At 48.6% G+C, this 17,087-nt stretch overlaps 8 protein-coding genes across 8 annotated transcripts; 3 read left to right on the plus strand and 5 right to left on the minus strand.

The window, feature by feature from the left end:
• Positions 1–598: 598 nt before the first annotated feature.
• On the minus strand, positions 599–1,267 carry N7484_011929 (pyridoxine/pyridoxamine 5'-phosphate oxidase; the record flags this gene model as incomplete). The annotated part of the gene is made up of 1 exon (XM_057122316.1): positions 599–1,267. One exon carries the CDS (start codon positions 1,265–1,267, stop codon positions 599–601), a length of 669 nt encoding a protein of 222 aa, XP_056968070.1.
• Positions 1,268–2,156: 889 nt separating this feature from the next.
• On the minus strand, positions 2,157–3,080 carry N7484_011930 (uncharacterized protein; the record flags this gene model as incomplete). Its single annotated transcript, XM_057122317.1, has 3 exons — positions 2,157–2,261; positions 2,320–2,448; positions 2,604–3,080. The coding sequence occupies 3 exons, from the start codon at positions 3,078–3,080 to the stop codon at positions 2,157–2,159; spliced, it is 711 nt and encodes a 236-aa protein (XP_056968071.1).
• A 1,606-nt stretch (positions 3,081–4,686) lies between these two features.
• N7484_011931 (SDR family oxidoreductase) lies at positions 4,687–5,669 on the plus strand (the record flags this gene model as incomplete). The annotated part of the gene is made up of 3 exons (XM_057122318.1): positions 4,687–5,128; positions 5,180–5,523; positions 5,583–5,669. 3 exons carry the CDS (start codon positions 4,687–4,689, stop codon positions 5,667–5,669), a joined length of 873 nt encoding a protein of 290 aa, XP_056968072.1.
• Positions 5,670–5,969: 300 nt separating this feature from the next.
• On the minus strand, positions 5,970–7,797 carry N7484_011932 (fungal specific transcription factor domain-containing protein; the record flags this gene model as incomplete). Its single annotated transcript, XM_057122319.1, has 3 exons — positions 5,970–7,067; positions 7,116–7,573; positions 7,623–7,797. 3 exons carry the CDS (start codon positions 7,795–7,797, stop codon positions 5,970–5,972), a joined length of 1,731 nt encoding a protein of 576 aa, XP_056968073.1.
• A 798-nt stretch (positions 7,798–8,595) lies between these two features.
• Positions 8,596–10,089, minus strand: N7484_011933 (Zn(II)2Cys6 transcription factor; the record flags this gene model as incomplete). The annotated part of the gene is made up of 1 exon (XM_057122320.1): positions 8,596–10,089. The coding sequence occupies one exon, from the start codon at positions 10,087–10,089 to the stop codon at positions 8,596–8,598; it is 1,494 nt and encodes a 497-aa protein (XP_056968074.1).
• A 1,137-nt stretch (positions 10,090–11,226) lies between these two features.
• Positions 11,227–12,075, minus strand: N7484_011934 (uncharacterized protein; the record flags this gene model as incomplete). The annotated part of the gene is made up of 1 exon (XM_057122321.1): positions 11,227–12,075. One exon carries the CDS (start codon positions 12,073–12,075, stop codon positions 11,227–11,229), a length of 849 nt encoding a protein of 282 aa, XP_056968075.1.
• Positions 12,076–12,533: 458 nt separating this feature from the next.
• N7484_011935 (sugar O-acetyltransferase) lies at positions 12,534–13,332 on the plus strand (the record flags this gene model as incomplete). The annotated part of the gene is made up of 3 exons (XM_057122322.1): positions 12,534–12,634; positions 12,680–12,916; positions 12,969–13,332. 3 exons carry the CDS (start codon positions 12,534–12,536, stop codon positions 13,330–13,332), a joined length of 702 nt encoding a protein of 233 aa, XP_056968076.1.
• Positions 13,333–15,085: 1,753 nt separating this feature from the next.
• On the plus strand, positions 15,086–16,627 carry N7484_011936 (sugar porter family MFS transporter; the record flags this gene model as incomplete). The annotated part of the gene is made up of 1 exon (XM_057122323.1): positions 15,086–16,627. The coding sequence occupies one exon, from the start codon at positions 15,086–15,088 to the stop codon at positions 16,625–16,627; it is 1,542 nt and encodes a 513-aa protein (XP_056968077.1).
• Positions 16,628–17,087: the final 460 nt, after the last annotated feature.

A 17,087-nucleotide genomic window follows, 5' to 3' on the forward strand; every position in this document is an offset into this window, starting at 1 on the left:
GATTCCTGAAGAAACTGGAAATTCTCTCGAGCAAGCAATGGGAATTTATAAATTGGACCTCAAGGTTTGGGACACGTATAATAAAGAAAAGAAAAGAAAAGCGAGGCAAGCCGGGTAATAGACGGATAGGAATTTCATGTTTGGAAGATGCGAACTCGAGACCTGGCACAAAGGACAGCCATCTGCGATGAAAGAAAATATGTTCAAACTTTGTGGTCGATCCTGGTCTTTGATCATATCTGAGCTCCAAATAGACTTCAGAAGAAATTTATTTTGGGCATAATAACCGATATTCTTTCATCAAAGGTACAAATATAGCAATCCAGCTGTCAAGTGTGCACTGACTAGCTTTAGTAGCCCGATTTCCTCATTGGATTAAGAAAATGGTAGTGGACCCGCCTTGAACCTAAGGATCTGAGGCGAGACGAATACGCTTAGTTTCTAAAGACGATTTTTTTTTTATAGGAGACACAAATTTTCCGTTTAATTGGATACTATCTTTGTACTAAAACCTATTGTATATTTCGGAGGGCGGTTTGGGCTTTGGGTTATTCTTTGGGAGCCCTTTAGCTGAGCCCGCGATGCTTGGTAGCCCGCTTCAAGGCCAAAGCAAGTTCCTGTGCCACTTATCCTCATCCGCCTTGTACACATACTGAAGACGCTGATGAAGACGAGTATCGCTTCCTTGCCAGAACTCAACAGCATCAGGCAAGAGAGCGTAGACTCTCCATTTCTCCACGCCCCTGAGTGGGTTCTCCGCCATCTTTGCCTCTGTTTCAGCAAGGTTCCGAATTAACGCATCCCGGCCTGAAAGAACCTCGCTTTGGTTCGAGGCCACGGCGCTGATCCTGGAAGCCAGAGGACGAGATTGGTAGTCAAGAGCACTTTCCTCGTCGGACAAAGCCATAGCCTTTCCTTTCAGACGAATCTGTCGGGCAACTTGCGGCCAGTAGAACGTCAAAGCGGCACGTCCATCTTTTTGCAATTGTTTTCCCTTCGGACTGTCGGCTTTCACTGCAAAATGCCAGCCCCGGGCGTCGATGTTTTTCAAAATTAGCACTCGGGCATCGGGGCTTCCACTTTCGTCGACTGTGGAGAGGGTCATGGCATGCGGTTCCTTCACTCCTGCGGTGACTGCCTCATGGAACCACAGCTTGAAAGCATCGTGCGGGGTTTCTGGGAATGCGTCGAAATCTAGATCTGGGAATGGGCCTTCAAGCACCTTGGTACTGCGAAGTTCAGCTCGGAAGGAATCATTGTTGGTCATCTGGAATTTCCGAAGTTACTTCATTGGTGTTCTTTGAACGTTCTTTGAGATGAGGGGCAGCGGGTGTACCTTGAGAGTGTGAGCGGAACAGCCAAACCTTTTGCAATGACTCAAGATTAAGTTTAAATCACCTGCAATAATATCAATGGGATGAAACTAAGTTGAAGGACGTGTGGCATAGATCTTGCTGTTTATTTGCAAAGTGAATTCTGCCATGACTCATGGGTTCTGACACATTGCCGAGGTTGCTCGTTCCCGATGTCGGTGTTTACAGGAATCTCTCACCGAAGATGCAATTGGTATGCAGATAATATATTTCTAGAGAACTATCAGGACCGACTCCTTAGCTCTGTGGCTACCTATCTCCCAGCATGGCGATGATCCTTAGATTGTTTGGGTCGTGGGGGGCAATCGCACTTCACATCAGAGTCGGGCTTGTCCCTACTTGATATAATTGAGACTGCCCATCTCCCTCAACAGTCAGCGCCATCCACAAGAGCATCGATAAATCATCTGCCCGCTCACACCATTCAGCCAACTCTTCCGCCAAGCCATCTCTAGCTAATTTGGTGATATCCTCACCACATGCTGCTGATTGTCGGATTAATAGCAGCATCCCCAGTGTTAGTCCTTGTCTTCCTTTTTGTTTCCTGGTCTCTACATCTTCTTGAAATCGCTTCCTCCAATCTCTATCGGATATTGGTTGCCACAAATCGCGAGAACAAGGCAACGGCATGTCAAAGAACTCGGGACACTCGCCTGTGGAAGGGGTCTGAGTATCTACACGGAGTAATAGGTCGATTAGGTAAAGAAGACAGCCGACCCTGCACATATTATGAGTGGTCAGGGTTCAATTGACGCGACCAGTGCATGTTTGAACAGCCAATGCTTACCTTCTCAGACTCTCGACAAACACCCAGTGGCTGCGTGAGGGGTGTGGCTGATCAGTATCCAACGTCCATATGCCAAGATCGTATAGCTCTTCCGCAAATGTCTGTACAAATGTACAAAGTTAGATCAAATATGAGAATTCAAATTTGGGCAGCACGTACCTCGATGGTTTCAACCACCCATGTGGAATCCTCAATTGACACGGATTCTGTGCATTGAGCGCACAGCATCCCATATACGAGAGCCGCCTGTAGAGCTTGTAGCTTCATGCCTTCATCATAGCCATCGTACTAATAGACATCAGCTCCAAGATTGTACCGCTCCCTTAGGGCCTAAGGCTCACCTCGGCTCGCATTTGCTCTAGATGTGTACGTATCTGCTTCCACAAAAAGCCGTGGCTCCCCGATCTCCCCGAATAAAACATCTGCGCAAGGTTGGAACATACTGCCAGAGCTTCAGACAAGCATCCATGAGCTGCGTCCGAGGAACACTCCTCGCCAGAGCCCACACAGCACGGCGGATGAATAAACGATGGGAGCGATTTAGCATCGGCCATCATACGGCCGTAATCACTCATGCGACTGAAGATCATTTTAGCTGTCATGGATCCTTGCTGAAGGGACCTCCAACGTTGCGATAATTGAGGCTCTAGCATTTTGATTCCTTGGTTGAAATCCATAGAGTTTGGCGTTACCAAACCCGGGAAGATGGCAGAAAAGTCAAGGCTCAATAGGCGTGGGGAGATGATATCTGAGGATGTGTGAGAATGTGCAGTCTGAAAACTGTGTGAGACTGGGGTCATGTTCAAAGACTCCGAGACATCGAAGAGCTGATTGAAGTCCGAGAAGTTGGTCATGTCCGATGGAGTTCCGTTTCGAATTTCCGTTAATGAAGATATCTCGGCTTCCTCGTGCATGCTCATGTCGGTAAATCGCGTGCCATCCTCTACTAGAGAGAAAGATTCCGCATTCCGAGCCGTGCAGTTGGCGTCAGAGACCTCGTTTACAGTATTCTGGACCGTAGCTCCATTCACCGAGGTGTCTATGGCAGGTCTGATAGGCCGGAGGCCCCTCGGCCAGCTGCCCCGAAGAGGAGGTAGAGCTGTCGCATACTGACAAGCCAGGGTTCGAGTCGCGCATCGCAAACAGGGTGTGGAAAGTGAACATCTTGCCTTTGCCCTGCGGCAGTTGATACAAGACTTGGCTCGTCGGACAGGCATGCTACCCTGTTAGTCGGTCCATTTGCCAATCAACAAATGCCTCAGGCGATAACCGCTTGATGGTCGATGATACTCCTCTTTTTGATATCTAAATTGCGATAATTATTGACCGATATGCATTCGCCGCATTGTGCGTGTGGTCGTGTTGGTGGGTGAGGCTTACGGCGGGAGTCCGTAAGATGGAGCTTCGTGAGGCGGGATTTGATTGGTCAGCCTGGGGATATGATTTGGAACGATTTCGACGCTAACAAAGGTTGAGCTTCTCACTGAACTCCCTTCTAGGTGCTCGAAGCTCGATGAGTAGAAAATAGAACAGTAAAATGAGAATTTATCACCATATCATCGAGAATCATGAGAAATTTTGCTTTCCTTCACTATAATTTTCAGCGGGATCATTTTTAAAGCGCAGACACAGTTCTCTCTGACAGACCTCACTATCTTTCAGCTTTTGCTCAGTGACACCTTTTCCATCCAAGGCCCTGTACTCAGATAGGATTCTAGAGAAATTCGCCGGATCGTGCTTGTGAGTCGCTTGAAAATATTGGCTGGGTAAGATCACGAAACCCGTTGAATAATACCTTGTAGCTATCTAAAGCTTGGAGACGTCAAAAATTTTGCGATTTTCCAGCTCTTTCTCGTTAGAGAATTATTGATAGACATGAAGATAGAAATGTGTCCGTTTTTTGGGTCAGACACTGCGAGGAGGCTATCGTCTTCCTCTCAATGGCATTTTGTAGTGTTATGGTGGCATATTGCTTCGTCGGCCATCATGAGGTAGTGATCAGCTGTACATAGACAGAATGACAGAGAGAATAGATTTCCCCGGTCTGAAAACTTCGCAAATGTTAATTTTTTATTTTGCTCACAGTGGATGAAACAAGATGGTTGTCTAAAAGAGAGACTTGTGAGGTCACGTGCGTCGAAACACTATAATCAGGTGACTGAGGGCTCTACAGTGAAAATTGAATCTGAGATTATTGGATCAGTAGGATCAGTGCTTATGATTTCATTCACCAGTAGAGCTATTCTTCTTATGCTATCACTCACCTTTCTCAAGAGCCTGGTGGATCTGTAGATTCGCGGAATTATGGACCTGTCTCCACCCGCCGCATTTCCCGACCAATGGTTATCGACCAAGCACCGGAGAACGCAACCAATCAAACTTGGCTTTGGAGGTAAACGCTGCTGGTATGCACATTTCTATGACAAAATGAACGGCCCTATTCGATTATAAATACCCCCTCAAGCGGAAGTCTCCTTCGACGATTCTCATTCTCTCAAACATATTTGGCAACAATCAAACATTCAAATGAACACAAGCAAAACTTGCCTGATTACAGGCTGCTCCACCGGCGGAGTTGGCGCATCCCTTGCAGAAGCTTTCAAAGACAATGGTTACCATGTCTACGCAACTGCACGCTCACCATCCAAGGTGCCAAGCTCATTGCATGAGGCATCCAATGTCACCGTTCTAGCACTTGATGTTACCTCCTCCGAGTCCATCGCTGCAGCCGCAGAGAGGGTTAGACGGGAGACTGGAGGCAGACTTGACGTTTTGATCAACAACGCCGGTCTTGGGCTGGAATTACCTGCCCTTGATACTCCTATTTCCGAAGCGAGAAGGGTTTTTGACTCGAACTTCTTTGCTGTTCTTGAGATGATCCAAGTGTTCAGCCCCATGCTCATTGAAGCTAGGGGGTGCATTGTGAATAATTCATCCGTGGGCGGGCGTATTCCCATTCCATTTTGCAGTACGTGGATATTTGTGAATGTGCCATGAGCAAAACTAATATCTTTCACAGGCATATACAATGGGACCAAGGCCGCTCTTATACAGGCCGGCGAGGGTTGGCGTCTAGAGCTTGCACCACTTGGTGTGCGAGTTATCACTTTGATAACAGGCGGAGTCGCAACGAACTTCCTAAAGAATCTTCCTAGTGTGGAATTGCCCTCGAATTCGTATTATCTGGGTATTACGGATATTATCAGAAGACAACCCGAGAAGATTCCCATGAGTATATCTCCAGAGGCATACTCCGTCAGTGTTGTACGTCAGGTGGAAAAGGGGATGAAGGGAAAGTATTGGATCGGGGGTGGATCTACACTCGCTCGTTGGTGTCTCTGGCTTTTCCCTCAATGGGTGATTGTAAGGACCTCTTCCTGAACGATGTCTTCTCGATCGCACAATTGCTGATTATGATTCAGGATCGGATTTCATATGGTCAAAAACCATTCGCTGAAGAGTTGGCTGCGGCACATAAGAGGTCTAAGGGGCGGCCAAAGTCATCGTGATAGACAAGCAGAGTCTCACCACACCTGATACAAAATCAAGAAAAAGATAAGTAGCCTTTAATTGAAGTCCACGGAGTGTTAAGAGCATATGGTGTCTTCCAGTAATTTTACTCTAGACGATGCTACCATATCTGGCTTTCTAGCTATCAAAGAGCATATGGCCAAGGCCGCTTGGTTTGACTGAACATGCAAGCAAACGTTTCATTCGAGTCAGAATGTATGGTGAATTCTCTGAAATAAATATTATTATACACTAAAGAATGCAAAGTGAATTAATGGTACGGAGAGCTAGATCAAGTGTTACATGACCTGTGGCACGCTCATAGACAAACAAGAAGCAACCTGCGGCGGACTATGAACACCCTGCACAGTTTGAGAGAATGGAACCTCAACAACATTCTCTAAAATTTTATAAGCCCACGTCATAACCTGGTTGGCTTCTTGGTAGACATCCTGCAGGTCTGCCATGACCTCCAACCCAAGCTGAAAGTTTTGAAACGCCTGTGCCCTTTCCTGTGGGTCTGCTTTCTTTGTTCCGGGAATGTGGATAATCAATGCAACGAGAATTGCTGTCACGCCGACGATCGGTACACGTCGATGAAGTTTCTTTTGATATAGATCTGATGCGATCTGAGTAATTTGCCGCGCGGCGTATTGAACGCAGAATGTAGAGGAAGGTAGTGGCTGTGATTGATAGAATACGGCGATGGTGGTGTAGAATTGCATGTGAAGGAGGTTTCGTTGTAATGATAGAGTATTTTCATCGTTAATGTTGTTTGTTTCGAAGGTATATGTCTGAATGGATGATGGGAATGTGCTTGCCCATTCTGCTAATTTGAGTTCAACGGCGGAGATTCGAGCATTGTGATCGGTTGTTTCGCTGTTTGTTGGGGACGAGGCGGATGTGAAAGAACCTTGATGTGTACGACTTTTGCCTTGCAGGTCGAGGACTTCACTTATTGATACACAGAGCGTCGCATTAGCGATGCACATTAGTGCGAGGTCTTGTTGGACGTTGATGCTGTGTGATAATGGGTACCCGAGAGACTGGACCAGTGCTTCGGGAGACAGATTATAGAGCTCAAAGTCGTCTTCCGTCAGCATTTGATGGCAGAAGGTTGAGCTGTGAATTATTGGGCGACATCGGAGTCTGAGTGCGATCTGGCAGTCGGTTGTGTAGCAGGTCCAGGCTAGTCGTTTCCAGAACTTCGGATTAAGTCGAACGTTTTTCACTCCCGCGACGTCTCGGAAGAGACCTATGGACTGGGCCGTGGAGGTCGCGATCGAGCACCAGTATCGGCTGTCGTCGCCATCTGCTGTTTCAAGTCTGTATGTCATGAAAAGAAGTGCCTGGACTACGGTGATGGTGTTGGGCTCGTATTCAGCTTGGTAGAGAAGCTATCCGCCGTTAGTCTGTATCATGAGAGAGAGAGAAAAATGACCAACCTTGGCTTTAGTATAGAAGGCTTCCTGGGCCTCTTGTCGCGTCGAATAACCAGCCTCTTGAAGTTGACCCAGATCCACAAAGGTACTCGCCGAGACCATGATGGCGTAGAATAGGAAAAGGCTCATGGATCCATGGTCACTATCTCGGTTGCAGACGGCATTGATAAATGCAGGCCAATCAATAATTGGCATGCTCGGGAGTACACAATCGACGAAAACTTGCAGAAGTGCATTTTGGAGTTGAGTAGTCGGCAAGCTAAACACCCCATTCACATAAAGATACTCGATTGTCGTTGGATTCATCATCATTGGCAGAGGCTGGATAAAACCGGGTAGAAGCACGCCCGGGCTTGACATATCGGAGGCAGATGAATCAGGTGAGCCGAGATTGGTGAATGCATTCCAAACCTCGTCCTCAGGATGGAGAAATGGAGTATCGAAAAAGGCAGGTTGCGGAGCTAGTCCGGTCAGTCTCTTGATGTATCATGGAGGTGTTCATAAACTCACGGGTTGGACTCAGAGACGAATCCCGCCACTCGGGATCACTAAACGCGTCAAACCCATACCCAGTACTCCAGCCATGTACAGCAGCGGCATGTGGAAAGGCCCCGACGGCCACGCTTTCTGGTGACCATTGAGCGCCAGACGGCGTTGGCGTCAATCCCGCTGTCTTGAGTTGCATTTGTTGCCTAGTACCATAAGTCTGGGCTCGGCATATTGCAGAATTGACACTCACTTGGATCGACTCTTTCTATCCATTACGCATTGTACCCCTCTTTGGTAACAATTTTGACAAGGGGAGCCTGGTGTCGCATTGCATCGGACCTTAGTGACGTGACATAGCTGGCAGGCCTTTTGGGTTCGTCTGGACATGCATTTAGATGGAGAGACTTTCTGTCGCTTTGCTGAGTGGTCTTCCATCGCGACAGTGCAGGCAGTAGTAGCGCTCCGGAATGTCCACGTGCTAGCGATGATTCTAAGATCCGTCACAGGATCACGGTTTACAAGGGTTGAGAGCAGGAACAGAGGGCCCAAAGATGAATGTAAATCCGGGGTATTTGCAAATTCTATATAAACGGTCGGACCCGAAGAAAAGGGAAGAACCCCAGACTTGTTTTAGAAGTTACATCACTCGATCCGGGCAGTTTTTGCTCGATCGAGGCAAGAGTGGGTCGCACAGACGTCAAATCGGAAATCGCATTTGTGGGGAATTCCCGGGCAGTTCTTTCCCAATCCAGTTGCGCTCCGCCGATATCCGATCTCATTATTGAACGTCCGCAACGCCAATCTATCATAAATTGGTCATGGCCACGGTCTAGGAGGCCCCAGGCCCGAGACGGGAGATGGTCCGGCCAAACGGCCTGGTTCTAGTAGTTTAGGTTAAATTTACGCTATGCCTGTGGAGAAAAAGATCCGTCAAAAATGATCTCATGGTCGGATCATAGTCCATTGATAGTTAAGCTCCGGTGAAAAAGCGATGCTAGGGCGGCATCGCTACCTGCAGCTGGGTATCCACTAATTCAAACCATACCCCCTCATATCCTGTCTCCCGGGCGATTCTGATCTGCTTTACAAATCCCTTCAGTCGTGATGCACTCGTCGCTTGCACTGTGAACGTCGATAATTTATCCAACAAGGCTTCGCCCGGTCCTTCGATCTCTAGCATCGCCATGGTTATTGGAAAGACCATGGGGAATGCGGTGGCTTTCTCAGCTGCAGATACGGTGAACAGTTCCATCGCAGAAAAAATGCTCTCGGCCAGTGCCCGGGCCGTCTCGTCTTCCACCCCGAGCGGATATCGAAGACGGTGAATAACCAACAGTGCCGCGAGACGGTATACATTTGCTTGTGTGACTATCGCTAGCACCTCATGTTGCCCGAAATTTTTATACAGCTCAGGTGGTGTCGGAGGGACCCAGTCCTGGATTCTTTGCTCGATTGCCGCAAGCTGCTCATGATATCCGGTATACGTGGCACTGTCATCTAACACGCTCTTCTTCCACATATGACTGCATTCGCAGATGTCATAGAGATGAGGTAAGAGAGTCGCACAGATCCCGGCGTATCGATCAATAATAATTCGTTCGGTATCAGGGAATCGGATGATCGGTATTTCGCGATGCGCCAGGCATTCGACCGTGTCGATCAACATTGGGGACATGATAATGGTATCCATGATTGGGGCTTGGACCAAGCGATGGAACCACGGTTTAGCCGACAGGAGCGCACTCCGAACGATGGAATGTGCGGTATTCGAATATGGAGCGTTGAGAACGTTGAAAACGTACATCGTCTGCCCGAGAAACAGCGTACAGGCCGCATCATAGTCGTTTCGGATAGTGACATCCCGCAAACGCTGCAACCCCTTTGCTGCCTTGCGCATATCCGGTGGTTGGGGACGCAGGACGAGCGATCTTTGGTGCCGGGTCATCATCCCCAGGAAGGCCAGATACCCTTCCGTCAAAGTCGGTCCGCATAAAGTCAAAATGGCATACACGGTCTTTTGCGCCTCGGGTATAAAGCTGGATCCCAGCATGAAAGGCGTATGAATGACCGAAAACTGTTCGACGTCTAACACCGTCTGCAGCGCATCCGCCTGTGTTTGAAGTTTTTTCGGACAGGCGATGAGTCGCTCTGGCGACAGCATCATCATATTATTATTATTGGGTGTGCCCAGCTCTTCTGTGGCATCAGATTGAGAGCCTGTGTCGGACCCTCGGCTCGGCGCACGCGATGACGCCTTGCTGCTGCTTAGTTCGGACTCGCAGGGCTGCTCTCGAGTCTCCACGCTCCAGACCTGCATTTGACCATGCGGGAATGCCTTGGCGGACGGTCTACGGCCGATGCGACCACTGCGACGCGATATTGAACATGGAATCTTCAACCGTCGACATCTTAAGCATTGCTGATCACTGCCGTTGAAGGTGCATTTTTCTTTGGCGGCATGGCATCGATTGCATGCCTTGACGACCATGGTTCTTTGGCCAGGGATCTGGCCCAGTTATCAGGGTAAGAGTCGGGATGTACAACAGTGCGCTAGCTAGCAGTTTTCGGGAGAGTTGACGCGTGAGTTAGGAGGGCATCAGTGTTGCCCATCTCCCGATGTTTTCCCCCGCTTTCCCCACGGATTGACCTCGGGCCAATAGACGTCGACGGTTGATTCCCTCGGATGAGATATTAGTCATAGCCCTGTTCCAGGTTTGGGGGTTTCTTTTGCCGGGGCGTTGTTACTTTTGAGGTTTCAAAGAAAAAGCAATGCGTAGATCCCTCAGGTTCATGATGCAGTAACGGAGTATGATCTTCATGAATGCTGACTGCCCCATACCTTCTCGTGAATTCGGCCGAGCCCCCTTATGGTGGGTTCAATTGGTTGAGTGGGTTCCCGGTGACTCTGTCGGGTGGAGGTGGGCATTTTCAGGGGAAAGCCTGGACCCCGTCGGGCGATCCCGCCTACACAAAGGGCTCAATGAAGCCTACGCCAGTGTGACCACCGGTCACGATGCAGATTCTACTTTATTTGGTCCAATCGCATGCTGAATGCCAAAAGCCAAGCCAATAGCTTCTTCCGATCGATAGTCGTGATCTACCCTAATATTCTACAGTGCCGCCAAGTAACCGGTTTCCGGGACACGTTCAATCGTGTCACCGCATGAAGACTAAACTCATCAGGGGTTGTGTGTGACGTCGATGGATCTTTTGCTCCAATCACGGCTTCTGGTGCCCTTCGACCAATAGATTGACTTTCCGATCCAGATGGCTTTACTCACCGCTCCATCAACTTGCGATCTATCTTATGTAGTAGCCCGTCGGAAAACACAAAACAGGGGAAATAACGCTGTGCCACCGAACGTTTAGATCTACAAAACGCTCAAATTTACCCTTGATATCATGATCGACCCCTCAAGGCAGTTGTAATTAAAGTTACGGGTCCAAGAGCAAATGTTTGTCACTTTTTGAGGTTCAGGGTCAGTCTGAAATTTGAGATCATCTGAAACACGGCAAATTAACGGGTGAATGTCGAATATTATGATCCAAACAAAATGCAGTCCCGAGTCATGTTCGGGACGTATGGGGTCGGGACGTTAGATCGACGTAGGAGAAACATTAGACCCTAGCAGATATCGTGCTCATCACCAGTGACCCCGTATTCATCCTCCTCACCAAAGTCATCCTCATCATCGTCCTCATCATCATCCTCATCATCGTCATCACTCTCACCCTCATCGTGGGTTTCGTGTTCGACATTGCCTCCTTCGCCTTGAATCAGGTCCATGACGGTATGGAGGCCCTCAAATACGCAATAATCATCCGCAAGCTGCTGGAGTTCCTCCAGTTTCTGCCAAAGAGGCCCGCTTAATAAGATCTCTCTTTCCTCGGGTGACATCTCGGATACAATATCGTGCATAGCATTTTCCAGACTTGGATCCGACTGGAACTGCTTTTGTACTTCGTGACCCAAGGTATCATTCGACGAAAGGCAAATTGTCTTCCCAATTTTGCGGAGTGTTTCTATTCCATTGAGTCGAGTCCTAGGATTTGGGAATTCGGTGCATTGGTTGGCGATACGGCTGATAGTGGAGCTTACTTCGCTAGCCACGTCAAATGAAATGTCATATTGCTTAGAGCCCTTTTTGGAACTGTGTCGGACGTTGATCTCGGACCAGATTTCCTTGGAATACTGATCAAAGTTGATAACGCGGTTTTTCCGTTCCTCCATCACGCTGTTAATGGCTGCTGTCACCATATCGTTGACATCGGGGTGAAGCGTGGCAGCTTTGTGGAGAAGCTCTGCCAGACCTTCGGCCTTGAGCTTGATCATTTCTTTGGTTGAGGGAACTGACACATCCTCACTGATGGCTTCATTGATGTGGACTTGACTGGCCGAGGCTTCAACAAGCTGAAGGTGAGTATCACCCGCAGTGTTTGCCCTGGCTCGTTTGGTGATCTTCGAACTGGCCATGGTGCGGGACTTAATATGTGGGGGAAGTTGGGGAATTGGGGAGTTCTGAAAGTCAGAAAAAATGTGGGTATGAGTGATGTGTATGAAGAAACAAGGACAAATGATTCAAAAGGACGCGTTCACTGGGGATTTGTTTGATGTGGACATTGTGCGGCTAATGTGTGGCCCCACAAAAAAAAAGGGTGGTTGGTATGACTATCACAACTGCGCTGCTCCGGCCAGGCTTAAACGAGTTTTCCATAAAATTGAATCATTGAGGAGCACATTGGATCAAGTCTATATTCACGAAGTCTTCATTGGTAGCCAAGGCAGCATGGTCATGGAGTTGGCAGTATTACTCAATCAGGCTAGCCATCTCGCCGCCCTGCGGGGTAAATGACTGTCATCTCTTGAAGAACCTAGCAGACCGTGAAGATATTCGTCACTAATTTCCCTTCTCTTCTCAACTCCCCGGCAGAATGGCCGCAACGGAAAAGCGCCCCGAAATCATCGAGCTTTCGCGCACTCTGCGCGGCGTACCACAATGCGAAGATTATGAGCGCATGATCTCGGGAATGATGTACGTTCACTGCCACCGATAACGACAATATTGCTAACAATCCAGGTATAATCCCACCATCCCAAAGCTACTGGAAGCGCGTCATCTGTGTCGTGGTCTGACAGCCGACTACAACAACCTGGACACGAAGACTGTGCCTTACGATCAAATAGCCGATAAGCGACTTGAGCTGCTCCGCAAATTGGTCGGCAGAGTCGGGGATGGCACATTCGTTGAGCCTCCCTTTCTCCCTGATTATGGATGCAATATTACAATTGGGCGGGATTGCTTTATTAACTGGAAGTTTGTATTCGACGACAAGAACCTGAACGTGCCATACACTGACATCAGCTAGTGTGACTATTTTGGATACCAGTCTGGTTGTTATAGGAGATCGAGTACAGATTGCAACTGGAGTCAGTATTTTCACTGCTGGACACGACACCAGTGTTCTGTCCCGCCGGAAAAACGTCGAATTTGGCCATCCCATCTTTATTGAAGATGATTGCTGGATTGGAGGGAATGTGCTGATTCTCCCTGGTGTTCGTATTGGCAAAGGATGTACGATTGGTGCGGGATCTACTGTCACTAAGGACATCCCGCCTTACTCTGTCGCAGTGGGGAGTCCGTGTCGTGTGGTGAAGACCATTCCATCACCAGAGGAGGAGGAACAGGATCCAGATAATCCGTACCGGCACTTGGTTCATCAAGGTTACTGAGGATCATATCGACATTGCTAGAACATATGACGACACGCATTAGAGTCGCTTTATACATCAATTAATCGATTGTCAATGCATATTCTTTATGTAGGGTATTTTCCTTTGTCAGATTAGACCAGCAGAGTATTTGCGTGGTTGGCCATTGAGATGCACGGGCTGATTGAAGACGCATTCCGGCGCCGATGCGGGGTGTGTTTCCACCAGATCTACCTTCGAAGGCCGGTGTTGGAGGCCGTGGCACTGAGAATGAGCAAGATTTCCCAAGAGAGCTTGCTCGGGCGAAAGTCGGGCTCAAGTATGCTAATTCTCAGGCGATCACGATAAGATCATCGTCAAGAACGATGTGGAAAAGAGGTATAAGGGAGCTTTGTCAGATTTTTTTGGAGTTGGAATACTAGGCCGTTGCGGCTAATATGCGATCAACCGACGAGTACACCATTCGGCTTATGTTTCAGAATCATGTGCCAGTCCAAAAATGAGGCAATTCCATGATTACCAACGAAACAAGCAGCAATGCGGTCGAAGTAGGGGCATCCAACGGCTTTCGCCGGGTGGTCTCTCATCTTGTTATCTCTGGCGAGAGGTGGAACATGGGAATGTAGAACCAGCTCTCGCCACAGACTGTTCTTCACCACTCTGGTGAGCTACCTGAAACAAACATTTCCCTTTGTCGATCATTTCTGTGCCGATGATAAATCTCCGAAGTTGTTCCAGATCATCAATTTCCACCATCAACCAATGGTTCAATTAAGGAAGGGGCGCACCTTACCCGAAAATTCTGACCTTCTAAACGTTTTCTCCTCGACCATTCCAATGACGGTCTTCGGAACATGACCGATATAGTGGAGCAAGTCTCATCCCACGCCCTCTATTTCCCTTGGCACTCCAACTGGGCCCCGCACATCCCCCGGATCGGGCTCAGAGAGCTCTTGGCGCGACTCTTGGCGGGCCTCTTGGCTTTGGAGACGCATGACAAGCCCAAACAAGCCTTCGATATTCTCCTGATGCCACGAGTTGCTCGATACCTAATAGGCTGCCAATGCCGGGGTAATCTGGCCACGTCAAACCCAAATATTGGCATCGGTTTATCCCCAGCTTTAGGATAGAATACTTGATGCGAACTACTTCTCCCCAGAATCTGTGATATCGGCATCAAGCCGAGCTAGCCCTGCCGGTCACACCAGTCTCACCGGGAGCTCCAGCCACGGCATCCAAGTTCGGCCCGATTAACCACAATGTTAGGGAAAGCGATGTCCGACCCGCGGGGCGATGGAGCACCAATAAACTTTGACCTCGTTTCGGAGAAAGTCCACACCCCCACGACGCGCATCAATCGTGTCAAGCATGTTGAACCACACATGGCACGATGTTCTCCGACTTTCGGCATTCCTTCCACGATCATACCCCAAATTATGCCGTGCATACCCCTGCTTGGTGTTCCAGGCCGATTCCCGCAATCTGGGTTGGGATCAACATTGTCCAATGGGGATGATATGATGAGCACATTAGCTTATTTTAATGGGCCTGATGGGGCTCGCGGCGATATCAACCAATTCAAGCCTGGGTGAGTGATGCTGAGCACATACCATTTCGTAACCCACAATCTCCAGCTCAAATGCCCATCCTGTGGGGTCTCCACGGCCTGGGGTTCACCGGTAGACATAAATTCGAGTCAAAATCTCTGTCGCTGGTTTCTTTTTCTTTTTTTTCTCTCCTTGGGCTGATTTCCTTTCCTGTTCAGCAAGCAACCATGTTTCAAGGAAAAACGCTTCGTCTGGCGCAGGCGCTGCTCATTGTGGCGCCCGCCTTTATTGTTTTTGGTTATAACCAGTCTGGACTAGGTCCTTTGGCCACGTTACAAAGCTGGGTAGGCGTCTTTCCTGAGATTGACACCATCAATACCGAGGGCGCTCAGCGTGCGAAGAACTCTACTGCAAAGGGTGCCGTTATTGCCTCTTTCCAGCTTGGTGCTCTCATTGGAGCTTTGTCGTGCACGGCTTTGGGCGACCGTCTCGGTCGTCGTAAGACTATCTTCCTTGGTGCCATCCTGACTCTTATTGGGCAGTTGCTGCAGACTTCGGCCTATGGACTCGCACAGTTCGTCGTCGGACGTGTGATTCTTGGACTGGGCGTTGGCCAGTGGAGTGTCGCTGTACCAGTTTGGCAATCTGAATGTACATCAGCCAAGCATCGGGGACAACATGTTGTTGTTGACGGAATCTGTATCTGCTTGGGTTATGCATTGTGCAACTGGATTGATTTTGGTCTTAGCAAGGTGGACGGATCACTTCAGTGGCGTATCCCCCTCGTTGTCTCGTTCTTCTTCTCTCTTATCGTCCTCTTCGCCGTCTTCCTCCTTCCTGAATCACCTCGATGGCTCGTTCGCGTTGGCCGCATCGAAGAAGCGACCCACAGTCTCGCTGCGTACAAGGGTACCTCTCCCGAGGATGAGTCAGTCCGTATCGAAATCGCCGGTATCGAAACCTCCCTCGAAATCACTGTTGATAGCGCCAGATTGCGCGATATCTTCGACCCGAGCAAACCCGATGAAGAACGCCTACTATACCGGTTCTGCTTGTGCGTTGCGCTTCAGTTCTTCCAACAGATGTGCGGTGGAAACCTTATCTCAACATACGTGTCCACCATCTTTGAAGAGAATCTGCACATGAAAAGCGACCTTGCTCGTATCCTCTCCTCTTGCGCAATGACATGGAAGTTCCTTTGCAGCTTCATTGCGTTCTTCGCAATCGACCGTCTAGGCCGTCGCAAGATCTTTATGATCAGCGGCGCAGGTATGGCCGTCTGCATGACCGTCCTAGCCATCACGAACAGTTTCCAAGGAAATCATACCGCCTCAATCGTATCGGCAGTCTTCATCTTCCTCTTCAACTCCTTCTATCCCGTCGGCTTCCTAGGTGGAAACTTCCTTTACTGCACCGAAGTTGCACCCATGCGTCTCCGTGTTGCCATGGCCGCTATCTCGACGGGTAATCACTGGCTGTGGAACTTCGTCGTTGTGATGATTACACCGGTTGCGCTAGACACCATTGGATACCAGTATTATATTGTATATGCTGTCATCTCGGCATGTATTCCGATCTCGGTTTACATGTTCTATCCTGAGACAATGAACCGCAACCTGGAGGCTCTTAACCATGTCTTTCGGGATGCGCCGACTACTTGGGACATTGTTTCTATGGCTCGCAATTTGCCACAGGGTGAGGCTGCAGAAGTGGATGTTTGGATGCGAACAGAAGAGAAGGGGGCTGTCGAGCAGAAGGAGGATGCTTAACTTTGCACATGTGTGTGGAAAATTCAAGACATGAGATAGATATGTTTTACGATTTAGTACGTTTCAATATATGATATATGATACATGACTTGCCAGATGTAATCGCCCTCTGCCAAAAGCCCTGGTGGACTCCACCATCCGTCTCGACTCTTGTGTTGCTGGCTGCAACTGAACATCCTTTCATGTGCCTATCTTTGTGGCGAAGTATGCCTGAGATAAAAAACTGCATTAGTGCCGTAAGACGACTAGCATATCCAAAGGCTCGTTAAGTTTACTTCAACATCATTTCGATGTGGCATACACAATATTTTAGCTTGCATACCTTTATAATAAAGTATCTTGCTCTTCAAATGATAACAAATTCATAAAAGAAAGGACAGAAATAAAGCTGATTCAAAGTTTCGTGTACACCTAAGAAGCCATCTAATTAAACCGCAAAGAAAAGAACCCCCTCCAACGC

Source organism: Penicillium longicatenatum, assembly GCF_028827895.1.
Source record: "Penicillium longicatenatum strain IBT 33135 chromosome Unknown contig_7_segment0_segment0, whole genome shotgun sequence".
Classification (NCBI taxonomy): Eukaryota; Fungi; Ascomycota; class Eurotiomycetes; order Eurotiales; family Aspergillaceae; genus Penicillium; species Penicillium longicatenatum.